The following is a 15649-nucleotide window of genomic DNA, read 5'->3' as shown; positions in this document are numbered from 1 at the left end:
AATAATCTGTGAAGCCCTTTGAGACTATTCGTGATTTAGGGCTATACAAATAAAGATGACTTGACATGTACAATATAACATGTTAAACTACATAAATAAACACGTTTGGAAAAAAATGGTATAAGATTATTTTGTATTTTGTAAGGTAAAATACGAAAGTTTCTAAGGGCATGGAGCCGTGGAGCTTGACAGGTATGCAACAGCCTCTTCTATTCACATTTAAAATGTTTCTGAATGGCGACGTCATATCACTCCTGCATTGGCATTAGTTGTCGTTGAGAGGAGCGCCCTCTAGAGGAAAATATTCATAGCGCAGGGACTCCTCCCTCTGCAGAGTTGGGAGCTGCTGAGCCTTCCTGCAGCCCTGACAGCTAAAGCATTGGCGCATTTCAGCCTCACCACTAACCTTTGCCACATTTTAGCTTCTTTTTAACCTTCTTCTCGTATATCTCACACATCATCCTCCGGGGGAGACACGTCGGAGCGGCCTCGTCTAGAATGGGGAACCGAGATGATGAATACGATTTCTTATTCAAAGGTAAAGAAAGAGAATGAGAGAGAAAAATGATGATCGTGTTTTTTTTCTTTTAAAATGCATTTTAGTCCTTTGTTTGGTTCTGTTAGTAGAGATGACTTTATTGTTACGTTGCTGGAATTGTGCCCAAATTTGGGCCTTTGTTTATCTAGTGCTGGACTGACTTGTGATGATCTCAAAACAAAAACCTTACGACGCCTGCAGCTATGTTTCTAGGAAGGGTGCAACACCCTATTTGTTAGTTGGGAATGTTAAACTTATATTCGGAAAACCTAGCAAGATTCAAACTAAATCTTGTGGGACCCTTTGCAAATTTAAAATATGTCAGGGTCCTCTGTTTATGCTGAATTGTAATGAATTGTCACCTTTAGATGTCAAATTTAAACGAAACTCTTATCTATGAGTGGGTTGGGGTTGATTTATCTCTTCTCTTCTTCCTTCTCAAGGTTTCTTTGTTTTCCTCAAGTTGAGGTTTTTGAGTTTTTACTTGCCCTCATGTAGGTTTTAGATCAGGGGATAGTGTAATAATAGTCTGTGGTCTGCAATAATCTGTGGTCTGTGCAGCCCTTTGAGACTCCTTGCGATATACAAATAAAAATGACTTGACTTGAATTTGCCATTCCAAGTGTTCCAAGTCTATGGCATATACTAAAAAAGAAAATCAAATCGATCACTTGGGTAGCCAAATACCTCGCAAGTCCTAAATTTGACCCGAGAATTACCTGAATAATTGACAAAAATAAGAAAAGATATAGTACAGTTGCAATGCTTTTATTTGTATCCCATAGCCAATATTTGTACAAAAATAGAGCTTTTTCGCCATCCAATGAAACGTTTAAGTGTCACGACCAGAACGGAATCAGGACCCAATTGCGTAAAGTTTACCAGAAGTTTTATTGAAAGAAAGAGGAAGGGATGCACCCACGATCCAGTGTTCGCTGGACGCGGGAAACAAATAGCTCTCATACTCATGAGTGGATTTTCTGTAGCGAGCGATTGCGGTGTCAGGGGAGGAATTCAGGTCGGTAACCAGGAAAGGGAGAGCAAAAATGTGGTCGGGGTCAGAAACGAGTCTTAAGCCAGGACGGGAGAGTAGACGTAGTAGTCAGGATCAAAAATGGGTCGTAGCCGGGAACAAACAGGAGCAAAAACGGGACAGGCGGGAGTCAGGGTCAAAAAAGGCTTGCCTTGTATCAACAGAGGTTTGTAGACGGACTGACAGCAGGGGAGTGACAGGACTGGGTTTAAATAAGGACAGGGAGCCAATCAGAGACCGCAGCGGTTAGTGCCAAATGAGCGGGCCCAGGTGCCCAGCCTTTTTTTCTTTTTTTGAGGTTTTGGGGTATCAGTAGCAGTACAACAAGATGATGGACAATTATGTCAGATCATTTTAGAATAAATTCAATATTTTTCACCCAATCAGTATTTTAGATATTGCATGGTTTTATGATAGTTGGTGTATTTTTGCCTATTATCTGTGTTTAAATCAATTATGGTTGACGGATCCCTTAACCACTAGGGTTGTAGGTGCACCACTATCTGTGGTGTTTCATAAGCCTGGTGGTGCCCATCTCTCTTCAGGTTTTTTTTGGGGTGGTGGGGGATGAAATAGATAGTACTGGTTTTCATCTTTACCAGTAGCAGGAGGCTTTATCATCTGGTCACCGTTCTTCAGTGCAATGCGTTGTTTTTGAATAAATTAAGGTTTTTTTTTAACCATTAGAAGGTGCTAAATCAAATGCACTCCCTTTAAGTATAATTTTTTTCTTACTTTTTCCCGCCAAGAGCATAATAATATTGTAAAACTTAAAAAATGTTAAAAAAATAGTGAAATCCAAAATGACAACAACATTATTAAAAAAATGAATAACCACAAATCATAACAAAAATGATAATTTCTGTTTAAAAACAACAACATGAAACAAGTGCTGGTAATCACTTTTTAAACATTTTTGCTGTATCTCGAGACTTTTTCAATGAAAAAGAATTGTGCTTATGCTAAAAAAGGTTAAAAAACATTGGTTTAAAGGATACCCTTATTGCACCTTCAAGTGACTACAGGGCCCTGATGTAGCTTCTGCCTCTATTTGCTAACCAAAACAGCAGATGAAGATAAGCCCAGCTAAATATTATTGACCCAAAGAGTCCAGGGATTTAATGCCTCGTGCTCGCTGATGGATCTGCTGTTTATGTTTCGAGCTCAGCCGGACCCAAAATACCTCTTTGATGGTTCTACCGATTCCTGTGGCACATTAGCATCCCGGGTGTGTGTGTGCAGGAGGCAAAAGACCATTTAGCCATAACAAAGTCTCCTCTGTGGGATGAATGGTGCATCTGCCGGAGCCGAGGGCTCCCCTCACCCCGTCCGGCCGAGCCGTCGTAACGCTGACACAGGAAGGGAACTAAGAGGTCGGAAAATTGCAGATTCAGGTTTTGGAGGAGGCCGTTATCGGTTTCCTGCAGCGTCAAAGTTGGGCTGTATTTCCTTTGTGGAAGAGGCTAGAAAACAAAGGGTTCCACCTCTGCTGCCTGACTCAGATCCTGGGTTTGCCTCGGAAATTCACAGGAGGTCTTCAAGACAACAATACACTTCACCAGTATGGGCATGTTACTAAAAAACGTAATTAGTTACCGTTACTTCATTCAAAAGTAATTCCATTACCCACGAATTACTGACACCCAAATGTAGCGCATTACTCTAAAAGTAACGATCTAGTTACACATTACTGTATATACTCACATTGAAGCCCCCTAAAACTGCTTAAAATCCAAAAGAAAATCGAATAAAATGTGTACACCAACCAGTGGAAGCGGGGAAGCCTTCATATTTATTATGTAATCATGAGAGCTTGCAAATGAATACTGTAACACGGCGTACTTAACAATTGTGTTTGTGAGGTGGGTCGGTGACCAGTCGGAGGTGTAGAGGGTGAAAAGCAGGGGGCTCAGTACACATCCTTGGGGGGAGCCAGTGGTAGGGTGGGAGAGACGTGGTTGCAGAGTTTCACGGACTGTGGGCGGTTTGAGAGGATTGTCAAGTCAAGTCATGTTTATTTGTATAGCCCTTAATCACAAAGAGTCTCATAAAGTATAGATTATTCATATGCCATAGAGTAGAAGTGTGTTTTAAGCTTAGATTTAAACATTTCCACTGTGGTTGTAGATCGAATCTCAGGGGGAAGAGCATTCCACAGCACCGGGTCCCAGATGGCGAACGCTCTTGAACCTGCAGATCTTCTTCTTGGCTCTTGGGATCACTAATAGACCAGTTCTCAGAGCGAAGGTTCCGGACCGGAACATAGGGGGAAATTAAATCTGAAAGATATGAGGGAGCAAGTCCATGTATGATTTTGTATAATACCAACAAAACCTTAAAATCACATCTTAAGCGAACAGGGAGCCAATGCAGGTTAGCTAAAATCGGGGTCATGTGATCAAACCTTCTTGTCTTAGTTAAAAGCCTCGCTGCGGCATTTTGTACCAGCTGAAGACTCTTGATTCTGGACTTCGGGAGACCGGAGACTAGTGCATTACAGTAATCGAGACGGGAGGTAAGAAACGCGTGAATTCTAATCCCCGCATCTGACTGAGACAGCATAGGACGAATTTTAGCAATGTTGCGACGATGGAAGAAAGCTGTCCTAGTAATATTCTTCACGTGTGTTTGAAAGGACGGATCAGAGTCAAATACGACACCTAAATTTTTGACTGAGTCACTCTGGGTGATATTACATTTGTCAATGTTTAGAGCAGTTTTTGAGAACAAGTCACGGCATTTAGATGGACCAATGACTAACATTTCGGTCTTTTCAGAGTTAAGGCGCAAGAAGTTGAGTGACATCCACTCTTTTATCTCAGTAAGGCAGGCTTCCAAATTTCCACAATTTATTGTGGCAGATTCCTTCATCGGAAGGTATAGTTAAGTGTCATCTGCGTAGCAATGGAAACTGATATTATATTTGCGAATAATATCACCTAATGGAAGCATGTAAATGCTGAAAAGAAGGGGGCCAAGTACTGAACCCTGCGGAACACCATAGGTAACACTAAAGGGCTCAGATGTCATTTCAACATATTTAACACAATGCGTCTTATCTGAGAGTTAGTATCTGCCGGTTCCTGCGAGACCAATCCATTTTTCCAACCGTTCTAGTAAGATATTATGGTCCACAGTGTCAAAGGCAGCACTAAGGTCCAGCAGTGGCAAGAGTGATGAAGTTATCCTCGATCAAGCATTTATTTGGTAAATAAAATGAACTTACTGACACAAGTTATCATTCTTTTTATCCTACTTAGTCTGTTTTGCTGTGAGTAAATAGGTGCTTTTTTTTGTGTCTGCAAGAAGTATTGCCTAATAACAGGAATTGTGATCTTTAATATGGGGGAGCAATTGGCTAAGGTGGACAGGTATGTTATATAGCACAAGCAGTTTTATGTTATAGTTGTAATATGCATTACTGCATGTCGTTATTTTTCACGGTCAATTTGTTAGCATCTGCTTAATCATTTTTGTGCCGCTAGTAGAGTCATAAAACCTTTATAAGACTACACGGATCAGGGACTGGATCAGAGCAGAAGGCACAAAAAATCTTGGTCTGCATTTTGCTTATATTTTTCTTTTTTTTAACCTATATATCTAACAAAAAAATCCAAATGATTGTTTCGTTTATTAAAACATAATTTGGGAGTTAGTAAGTAAGTATGTGGAACAATTATTCTCAATGTAAATAATACAGTAACCTACTATGCACACACCTACACACACCCCTGCTATTGTATTTTCCTTATTCTTATTTCACAAACATCAACCAAAATGATGTGTTTATGGATAAATGCTGATTGAGTCTATAGAACTGTCAAGACCAGAACAGGAGGAGGACCCAGATGCGTAACGTTTACTCACAAGTTTATGGAGATTTGGAGAAAAAACAAACGCCAGCGATCCGGTGCTCGCTGGACGAGGGAAGCAAGCCGCTCACGGGATCGAAGCGTGTTCGGAATGCGGAGGTGGATCTTGCGGAGCGGGAGATCGGAGCCTGGTCTGGCGGGAAAAAAACGTGTCGTTAGCCAAGACGAGAGAACGTGGTCGGTGGTCAAAAACGGGTTGTTAGCTTGGACGTGAGATCAGAATGTGGTCGGTGGTCAAAAACGGGTCGTAGCCAGAGACAAACGGGGAATCAGGAACAGACGAGTGGGAAACTGGTGGAAAAAGGGAACAGACGGGAGTCAGAGTCAAAGTCAAAGTGCTTGCCTTGTGTAAACAGAGGTTCCCTGATGGACTGACAAAGGGTGAGTGAGAGCACTGAGCTTAAATAGGAGGGGGGACCAATCGGGTAAACAGCAGCAGCTGGCGCCAAACGAGCGGGCACAGGTGAGTGCAATGAGTAATCATGACAAGAACTTTTTATTGTTATTACATTATTTGGTTTGACATTCTTTAACACTTTACCTTCTAACATTTAACTGTATTGTAGCAGTTAATCAAATGACTTCAAAATGAAAATGACTTCATGTTTGACAGTTCTTCCCCTTTTGTTTTTACAGTCGTCTTAATTGGGGACTCGGGCGTTGGAAAAAGCAATCTGCTCTCACGATTTACACGGAATGAGTTCAATCTGGAAAGCAAAAGCACGATTGGCGTGGAGTTTGCTACGCGGAGCATTCAAGTGGACGGCAAGACGATAAAAGCTCAGATTTGGGACACGGCAGGACAGGAGCGCTACAGAGCCATCACCTCAGCGTGAGTCTATCCAATGTCTGGAAGAGTGTCTCAGACCAGAAACAGACACAGGACCCAATAGCGCTCATTTACCAGACCAGAAACAGACACAGGACCCAATAGCGCTCATTTACTCAGTTTTATTAATAAAGAGGGAGAGTAGGGCTTGCTTCCACAATCCCATGGTTGACAGACAAGGGTAGCAGGTGGCTGGAGACACAGAAGTGGCACTTTGTCGGTCGTAGATTTGCAGGAATACTAGTCGTTAGCCGGGACGGGAGAGCTAGGGCGGTATCGAGTTCGGAAACAAGGTCGACAACAGGTGACAGGCAGGTAGCGGGGCAGAACAGGTCGGATATCGGGTCCAGAAACAGGTCGGCAACGGGTATCAGGCAGAGGAAAACAGGGCAGGAAAAATGTCTGAAAATGTGAGCTTGCCTAGCTGGGAACATCGGTTCGCAACGATCTGACGGTGTTCTCTTGAAAGCCGGGGGTTTACAAAGAGTCTCTTAGCCAATCAGCTTACAGGGCTGTTGGCGCCAATTGGGCAGTCACAGGTGCCTTGAATATGCAATCATGACAGAAGAGGGTTCTATTTAGCATGTGATGTCACATGGAACTTCAAACATTGAGATTTAACATTCCTGCTCCAAATTTACATCAGAAGTAGGAAAAAAACTAACCATCCATCCATCCATCCATTATCTTCCGCTTATGGCTGGGTCGCAGAGGTAGCAGCCTCAGCAGGGAAGCCCATACTACCCTATTCCCAGCCACTTCATCCAGCTCATTCGACGGCCTAGAGACATTGTCTCTACAACGTGTCCTGGGTCGTCCCTGGGGCCTCTTGCTGGTGGAACATACTTGGAAAACCTCCCGAGGGAGGTTTACAGGAGGCATCCTTATCAAATGTCCGCGCCACCGAAGCTGGTTCCTCTCAACAAGGAGGAGAAGCAGCTCTACAATGAGTCCCTCCCGGATGACAGGGCTTTTCACCTCAGCTCTAAGGGAGAGCCCAGCCACCCAAGGTTCTCCTCCTGTTGGAGGTTGGCTTTCCGTGGTTGGTGGAGCCTTTGCTCAGGGGTTGCCAGGGTCCGGTTGTCTCATCCCTCCTGGGGCAAAAGCACCTTTGGAAGAGAGAAATTTCACACTTAGCGACACTTCAAGTAAGTTTTCAAGCTCTCCCAAAAGCCAGGGTTCTTCATGGGTTCAGCTCTAGCGAAAGGAGGTTTCTCTTCTCTTCTTCGACACTGGCCCAGAGGTGTGGAGGGACTGAGGGGTTCGCTTCACCAGCCTGGTCATAAATCTCCTTCTCTCTGGAAAGCTGGGCTGGAATACAGCTCTCTGGGCAATTGGTGGATTGGTCTTAAGTGTGACCACTCCCAGTGATTGCAGGGCATGTACTGGAAGGTAGCAGTGGTTTACAACTTTGACCAATAGAAAAGTTCGTGTCCGCCCGCCCAGTAGAGCCTGCTCTATCGGAAGTGACCTTGGGTTGCCATAATATATATATATATATATGTGTGTGTGTGTGTATATATATATATATATATATATATATATATATAGACAATATCTAACAATATTAAACATTTTACAAAAAAACCCAAGGAGCTACTGGAGAGGCCCAAAAGGCTGCATGCGGCTGCTTGTTGCTGACCCCCACACTAGGTCGTTCATATGACGATGAGCTTTAATTATTGAAAAAGACTGGTCTAATTCGCCATGGAATAAAAAAAAAAAAAAAGATTTTTTTTTTTCTTTTTGCATGGAATAAAAGAAGATAAAGCTAGTTTTCAGTGTCGGTACCTGTTGAAGTTGTTAGTTCTGCTCAGGGTCCTTGGTTGGAAAAAAATAGGCATGACAGATCGAATTTTAAGTTTTCTAGTGATGTCAAAGATTTGTGCCTTGTGAATCTTACATTTGGGTTGTACCATTTAACATACACAAAACATAGACACATATTCTTAAGAATTATTTACGTTGTTATCCAAAAGGATTTGAAACAGATTCAAAGCAAAACCAGATAAAAGATAAATATCCCCTTTATGCATGCCATTGTGAGAAATCCGATCAGGAGGGCTAGCACGAGTGACGTTATTCCGCAAGGCTACATACTGTAGATTCTGCTTTTAACTTTTGACATTATTTAAAGAATAATTTCATTTATGTGAATCACCAAATTTGCCGTCAGTGTTCACGTTTGCCCCGTTGTTATATTTGCTCCTGTCATGATACTGATCCGAAGCACCTGTGCCCGCTCATTTGGCGCCAACTCCCGCGGGCTCCCAATCAGTATTTGTACCCAGTCCTGTCTGTCCCCTTTTGTCAGTCCGTCTGCGAACCTCAGTGAATACTAGGCAAGCTTTTTTTGACCTTGACTCCCACCTGTCCCGCTTTTGCTCCCGTCTGTCTTGATCCTGTTTTGATCCTGACAACGTCTGCTCTCCCGTCCCGACTTACGACCCGTTTTTGATCCCGACCATGACTGGTCTCCCGTCCCGGCTTACGACCCGTTTCTGACCCCTACCGCGTTTTTGCTCTCCTGTCCTGGCTATCAACCTGTTTTTCTGTCCTTGACACCGCCATCTCTCGCTACGGAAGATCCACTTCCGTGTTGGGATCACAATCCGAGTACGAGAGCGACTTGCTTCCCGCGCCCAGCGAACTCCGGATCGTGGGCGCAGCCCTTCCTCTTTCCTTTAATAAAACTTGTGAGAAACGTAACACAATGTCGTCCTGTTTCTGTTCTGGTCCTGACAGTTCCTGTATAAGCCATTCCCCCTCCCCACCTGACGCCTACCGTTCGCTACTGGTGACGCAAATAAACCTGACCCCTGATTTCAGTATTTTGTTGTAAATATCACTTAGATGCGAGTATATATAGTAGGAAGAATATCAGTAGGGAGAAATTCCGTTTTCACATGCTCGGTGTTTGACACAGCGCTACCTCAACTGTATTCAGTTGTATTTTGTAGGTATATAAAACATCCCGGGCAGCACGGCGTCGCAGTGGTTAGCGCGTGTGCAGCACAGTTCTGAGGTCATGAGATCGAACCTCCTGTGTGGAGTTTGCATGTTGTCCCCGTGCTTACGTTGGTTTCCTCCCACATTCTAAAAACATGCATATTAGGTTAAATGGCCGGTCCAAATAGTCCCTAAGTGCGAATGAACGAGCAAATTGTCTGTCCCTGTGTGCCCTGTGACTGGCTGGCAACCAGTTCAAGGTGTCCCCTGACCACTGCCCGAAAATAGCTGGGATGGGCTCCAGCACCCCGTGACCCTACTGAGGATAAGCGGTGCAGATAATGGATGGATGGATGGATGGATAAAACATCCTCGCCTTGCTCATTTTTTGACTGAAGCGTTGCTTTGCTGGCAGAAAGAGGATGGTATGTACTTAACAAACGAAAGAGAAACTCAATTTTCAGTAGACATGGTTGTGATTCACTGTCTGCTCTTAAAAAGTAATAGAGTAATGCACCATGTTGTAACCAGGGTTGGGTAGGGTTACTTTAACTGGATTACTTTCAATTACTTTTGGATTACTCCAATACCAAATATGCTAATAAAAGACAAAAGAAACTAAATATGAATTAAATGATGACTCACAACACGTGGTAAGCTTTCTCTCCTGGCTTTGATCTCTCTGATCTCCGGCAAAACTAACATAAAATGCGACAGAAACAAAATGAAAATAAATCCAAACAGCTTGCCAACATCATTTTTGACGTTCCATGTATTCCGTTACTCCCCAAGCCTGCACAAAATTGAGTCATTTTATTCCTATTTAGTTTCTTTTGTCTTTTATTAGCATATTTGGTATTGGAGTCATCCAAAAGTAATTGAAAGTAATCCAGTTAAAGTAACCCTACCCATCCCTGGTTGTAACGTAGTTGATTTAGAAAATTTGATCATTAACGCTTTATGGTACTCGTTACCGAGAAAAGTAATTGCATTCCAGGAACGCATTCTTAAGTAACGTGTTACTCCCAACACTGTCTTTCACAGATACTACAGAGGGGCGGTGGGGGCCCTCCTAGTCTACGACATAGCCAAGCATCTGACCTACGAGAACGTAGAGCGCTGGCTGAAGGAGTTGAGGGACCACGCCGACAACAACATCGTCATCATGCTGGTGGGAAACAAAAGCGACCTCCGCCATCTCAGGGCGGTGCCCACCGACGAGGCCCGTGCCTTTGCAGGTAAGAAAATATACAGTGGTACCCCTAGTAGCTTTGTAACCTGAAAACTTCTTAAGTAGAGACGCATTTTGAATGTAAATGTGCTAATCCATTCCAAACCCTGCAAAACTACTGTATGACATTTTTTGATAAATCTTAAAAGAGCATTAGAGCATGAAACAAATGCATGTTAAAGTTAGATCACCACACAATAAACACAAGACGAGAGGCGCATGATGTAAAAAAAAAACAAAGAAAAAGGGAATAATAATTTTTTTTTTTTCACCTTTTTGCCCCGCATTTCTTGAAAAAAATGATCCAACGACGTCTGCTTTTGACAATCCGGGGGAAATGCGTGAGGCAGACGTAGGATGGCCTGGCTTGCACTTTCCCCGCATGATAATTTGGGCTGATTAAATGATGGCTGCGTCGTTCCCCTCCCCACTATCTTGCCAGAACCCCTTCTCTTTCTCGTCTCGGAATTCTGAACTGTGACGGTGACACGAAGAGCATGCTGGGAGCACGCATTTGCACTGGGTTGCGAGGCAGATTTGAAGCGATAGCCAGTTAGTTCATGTTCAGAAAATCTCTAGGATCGCATACTCTACTGTGTTTTTGACTTTGTATCCTGAAATGCCTTTGTAACTAGAGGCAATATTTTCCCCTTCAGGTACTTCATAACCTAAAATATTTGTAAGTAGAGGTACTCCTGTTATACCGGCGCATGATCTGCAGGAAATTTGATCTCTATAACACAATGCAAGATCAGCGCTTCTGTCGGACGACACATCCATGCTGCTCGGCCTTGCTCGACTCAGCAAGTATTGGTTTTAGCTCTGCTGACAAGAAATGGAGCTGTGGGTTTGGCAGCAAACGGAAAAACTGAAGTCCAAGACTCATTTTTGTTTTTAGCAATAACAGGCTATGATACATTTGTAAGTCCAAGTAGAGCTCCCCAAAAAGTTATTTCTATGAAATGCTTTGACTCCTCACTATTCGAAAAATATATTTGTGTAAATTTTGACCACTAGATGTTGCTGTATTGTGTAGTTCAATCAAAAACAAGTGCTACGAAACACAAGGAAGATTACAAACTATGGAGACTAAAAGTGACCAAAATGTCAAATTTTTCTTCTCTTTTTTTTCCCAAGCCTTTCCTGAGGTATTTAGTTTGCTGTCACGGATGCCCATTGCCCTCACTTGGTCCCACCCGTTTGGCGCCAGCTGCGGCTCGTTGCCTGATTGGCTTGCCTCCTATTTAAACTCAGTGCTCTCATTCACTCCTTGTCAGTCCGTCAAGGAACCTCTGCACTTGCAAGACTCTGTTTTGACTCTGTCCAGTTTCCTGCTCGTGTATCCAGTATCCGATATCGATCTCGTCTGTCTCCTCCTTCCCTGGTTCTTGCTCCAGTTTCCAGAATCCGTTATCGATCTCGCCTGTCTCGTCCTGTCCGGTATCTTGCTCCAGTGTCCGGTATTGACCCCGTCTGTCTCGTCCTGTCCTGTATCTTGATCCCGTCTTCAGTTCCTGATATCGATCTCGTCTGTCTCCTCCTGTCCGGTATCTTGCTCCAGTCTCCAGTATCTGATATCGATCTCGACTGTCTCCTCCTGTCCAGTATCTTGCTCCAGTTTTCAGTACCCGATATCGATCTCGTCTGTCTCCTCCTGCGTGGTGTCTTGCTCTAGTCTCCAGTATCCGATATCTATCCCGCCTGTCTCGTCCTATCTGGTATCTTGCTCCAGTAGCCGGTATTGATCCCAACTGTCCTGTCCGGTATCTACCCATTTGTCCTGTATCGATCCCATCTGTCCTGTCCGGCCTCTATCTCGTCTGCCTCTGACTTCTCTGTCTCACTTCTTCCGCCCAGAGATCGCCGCTTCCCTGGCGTTTGTGTTCTCCGACATGACTGCCCCATTCTTGTAAAATAAAGCTTGTGTGAAAACGTTACGCATCTGGGTCCTCTTCCTGTTCGGGTTCTGACAGTTTGCAGATACTCGTGGTAGCAAGATGGCGGATAATTATGTCAGTTCCCTCTAGGTGAGACTAATGTAATGTATAATCGATACAAATTTTTTGATCTACGAGTAGTTTATTTTTTATTTTTTATGCATGTTCATATAACAGTTCATGTATGCTTTGATTATTATTTGAATCTTTTTTTTTTTTTTTTACGAATTAAGTTTCTTTAACAATTATGTCACAATTTGTGCAGTACAACCTTGACCCAAATAGTATTTTATCATGAGATAAAACTCATGTGAGTAAATGAATCAGGAAAATTAAAAGTTTTCCAGCTTCAAAATAAAATCGTATTCTGTTAATAAAAAATCTTGCTTGTTTTATGTAGTAGTTTGTAATTTTATTTTTTTAAATATTTAATCAGTTTACTAGACTTTATCCCGATGCATGTAAAATTCCCATTAAAGTACAAGAATGGGAAAAATGTGTTTGTAAGGGGTAAATATTGATGATAATAATAATAATATAAGTGTGCTTTATCATTTGGTGGGCCCAATAGGCCAGAAAATATGGTAAGTAAAATGCATAATTACAATGAAATGCTAATACTCATGGTAGCCATTTATGAATGAATCTATATTAGTGGTGAAACAAGATTCCACAATGTTAATTTATATTCTAAAAAATACGTTTTCATTGTTTTCTGTCAAGACCAGAACTTAAGGAGGACCCAGATGCGTAACGTTACTCCCAAGTTTATTGAAATATAGAGGAAAGTCAGCACCAGCGATCCGTCGCGGGAAGCAAGCCGCTCACGGGATCGGAGCCTTTTCTGAATGGGGAAGTGGATCTTCCGGAGTGGGAGATCGTAGTGAAGTTAGACGAAAAAACTGGTTGTTAGCCGGGACGGGAGATCAGACCGTGGTCGGGGTCAAAAAACGGGTCGTTAGCCGGGACGGGAGATCAAAACGTGGTCGGGGTCTAAAAACGGGTCGCAGCAGGAGACAAACGGGGAAATCAGGAATGGACGGGTGGAAAATGGGTGAAAAAACGGGACAGACGGGAGTCAAAAATGCTAGCCTTGTGAAAACAGAGGTTCGCTGACGGACTGACAACAGGCGAGTGAAAGGACTGAGCTTAAATAGGACAGGGAACCAATCAGGTAACCAGCCACAGATGGCGCCAAACGAGCGGGCACAGGTGAGTGTAATGAGTAATCATGACAGTTTTCTGTTTTTCCAGTTGTTTCATTTTCACAGAGGCTTTTTTGGGAACATGCGGTTTACTTTTTGGTGTGCCTTACCATTTAAAAAAATATTGTACTTGAAAATAACAGAGTGATCTGCAATGGACTTTTTGTTTTCATCATATTTTATTCATAGACTTATGGTACATTATGTTTTGTCTTCATGCAACAGAGAAAAATAACCTGTCATTCATCGAAACGTCAGCCTTGGACTCAACAAATGTTGAAGAGGCCTTCAAGAATATCCTTACAGGTATATTTATTTCCTCTATACATATAGTATGTTTACTTCTAAAGCAGGGGTCAGGAACCTATGGCTCACGAGCCATACATGGCTCTTTTCATGAGTACAAATGGCTCAGAGAAAATAGAAATAGAAAAAAATACATTATTGCATGTGCAAAGCCAAAACAGTATTGTTTATTTGAAGGGTTTTGTTCAGTATATATATATATATATATATATATATATATATATATATATATGACACAACTTTTACTAGTGTTGACTGTCGGGGTGTCACACCAACGGAGCTCATTTTGGCTGTAAATCGCTGAATAATCGGAAATGTGTCAACAACAGAACGGAAAAAGGACCCAATTGCGTAGCATTTACCACAAGTTTTATCGAAGGAAAGAAGAAGGGCTGCGCGCACGATCCGGTGTTCGCTGGACGTGGGAAGCAAGTCGCTCTCGTACTCTGATTGGGTTCCGAACACGGAAGTGGATCTTCCGTAGCGAGTGATGGCGGTGTCAGAGACAGAAAAACTGGTCGGTAGCCGGGACTGGGAGAGCAAGGCGTGGTCTGGGTGGGAAACGATTTGTAAGCCAGAACAAGGGAGTAGACGTAGTCGGGGGACAAAACGAGGTCGTAAGCCGGGACGGGAGAACAGACAAGGTCGAGGACAAAAAGAGGTCATAAGCCGGGACGGGAGAGCAGACGTGGTCAGGATCAAAACAGGTCGTAACCGGAGACAGACAGGAGCAAAAACTGGACAAGTGGGAGTCACGGTCGAAAAAGGCTTGCCTAGTATACACTGAGGTTTGCAGACGGACTGACAACAGGGGATAGACAGGACTGAGTTTAACTAGGGAAAGAGATCCAATCAGAGCCCGCAGCGGTTGGCGCCAAATGAGCGACCACAGGTGATTCACATCGGTAATCATGACAATATGGAAAGTACTACGCATTCTATGTTCATTGTTTTACACTTTATAATGAAAAGCCACACAACAGACTTTGAATACCCAAAAGTTCTAGCAAAGCACGTACGCACAGGACAGTATATGCCATCTCCTCACCCACTGCCGTCTGCACTGAAGGTAAATAAGTTGGTATCCCCGTTTGCAGGATTTTGTGACATTTTTACAAAAGGACTGTGCTTGCATCTTGTTCTGAAACTATTATTTAGGGGGAAATGACAGTCAGAATGAGCCTCAACACTTTCAAGTAACTGTGGGAGGGAGACAAATGTTAAGTGGTATATTTTTATTGATATGGGACACAGGCTCTGGCATTATCATTGTTTCATAGATAATATCAAATCATCAAACATCATCAGTGAAATAAAATGTGTTGAAGGATTAACCTTTGTTGGGAGAGCGGGTTTGTCAATCTTGTAATTTTTTGTCTTAAAATATATGCTGTGGCCTGCTCTCCCCCCAAAACATAAAAATATATTTGCTCCTACTGCTCTTTGGGTCAAAAAGATTTGTTTTGTATTGTTTAGAAGAGGAGTCTGGAACCTATTATTTTCGTTTTAATCAGTGGCTTATCATTTTAGAACTTTGGGACCTCGTTTCCCCCTAGAATTTGGAGAAAATGCCTTTTACATGATATAAAGTGCAACTGTGTTCCATGTCTTTTGTATCAAGGTCACCTGAGTCAAGGGCAGTAATGCCTTTATCCAATTTCTCCATCATGATCGTTCTTCACCGCAGTCTGTTATTGATCAATTTCTCCCGTTTCCTCCTATAGTATTAGCAGGCCTGACGTGTAAATG

The 15649-nt window shown here is 42.8% G+C and overlaps 1 protein-coding gene across 1 annotated transcript in view; it reads left to right on the top strand.

Annotated features, from left to right (window-relative positions):
• Positions 1 to 298: 298 nt before the first annotated feature.
• LOC148376557 (ras-related protein Rab-11B) overlaps positions 299 to 15649 on the top strand; it is a 25750-nt gene continuing 10399 nt past the window's right edge. Inside the window, exons 1-4 of the mRNA XM_088348537.1 lie at positions 299 to 538; positions 6080 to 6275; positions 10266 to 10459; positions 13820 to 13900. Of these exons, the coding sequence (XP_088204663.1) occupies positions 499 to 538; positions 6080 to 6275; positions 10266 to 10459; positions 13820 to 13900 (511 nt within the window). The 5' untranslated portion in view covers positions 299 to 498. The remainder of the gene's footprint in view (positions 539 to 6079; positions 6276 to 10265; positions 10460 to 13819; positions 13901 to 15649) is intronic.

Source organism: Urocampus carinirostris, chromosome 1 (assembly GCF_059441175.1).
Source record: "Urocampus carinirostris isolate Australia breed hairy pipefish chromosome 1, RoL_Ucar_1.0, whole genome shotgun sequence".
In the NCBI taxonomy this organism is placed as follows: Eukaryota; Metazoa; Chordata; class Actinopteri; order Syngnathiformes; family Syngnathidae; genus Urocampus; species Urocampus carinirostris.
The sequence above is the reverse complement of the archived record's forward strand: the minus strand, read 5'-3'. Positions and strand labels throughout refer to the sequence as shown.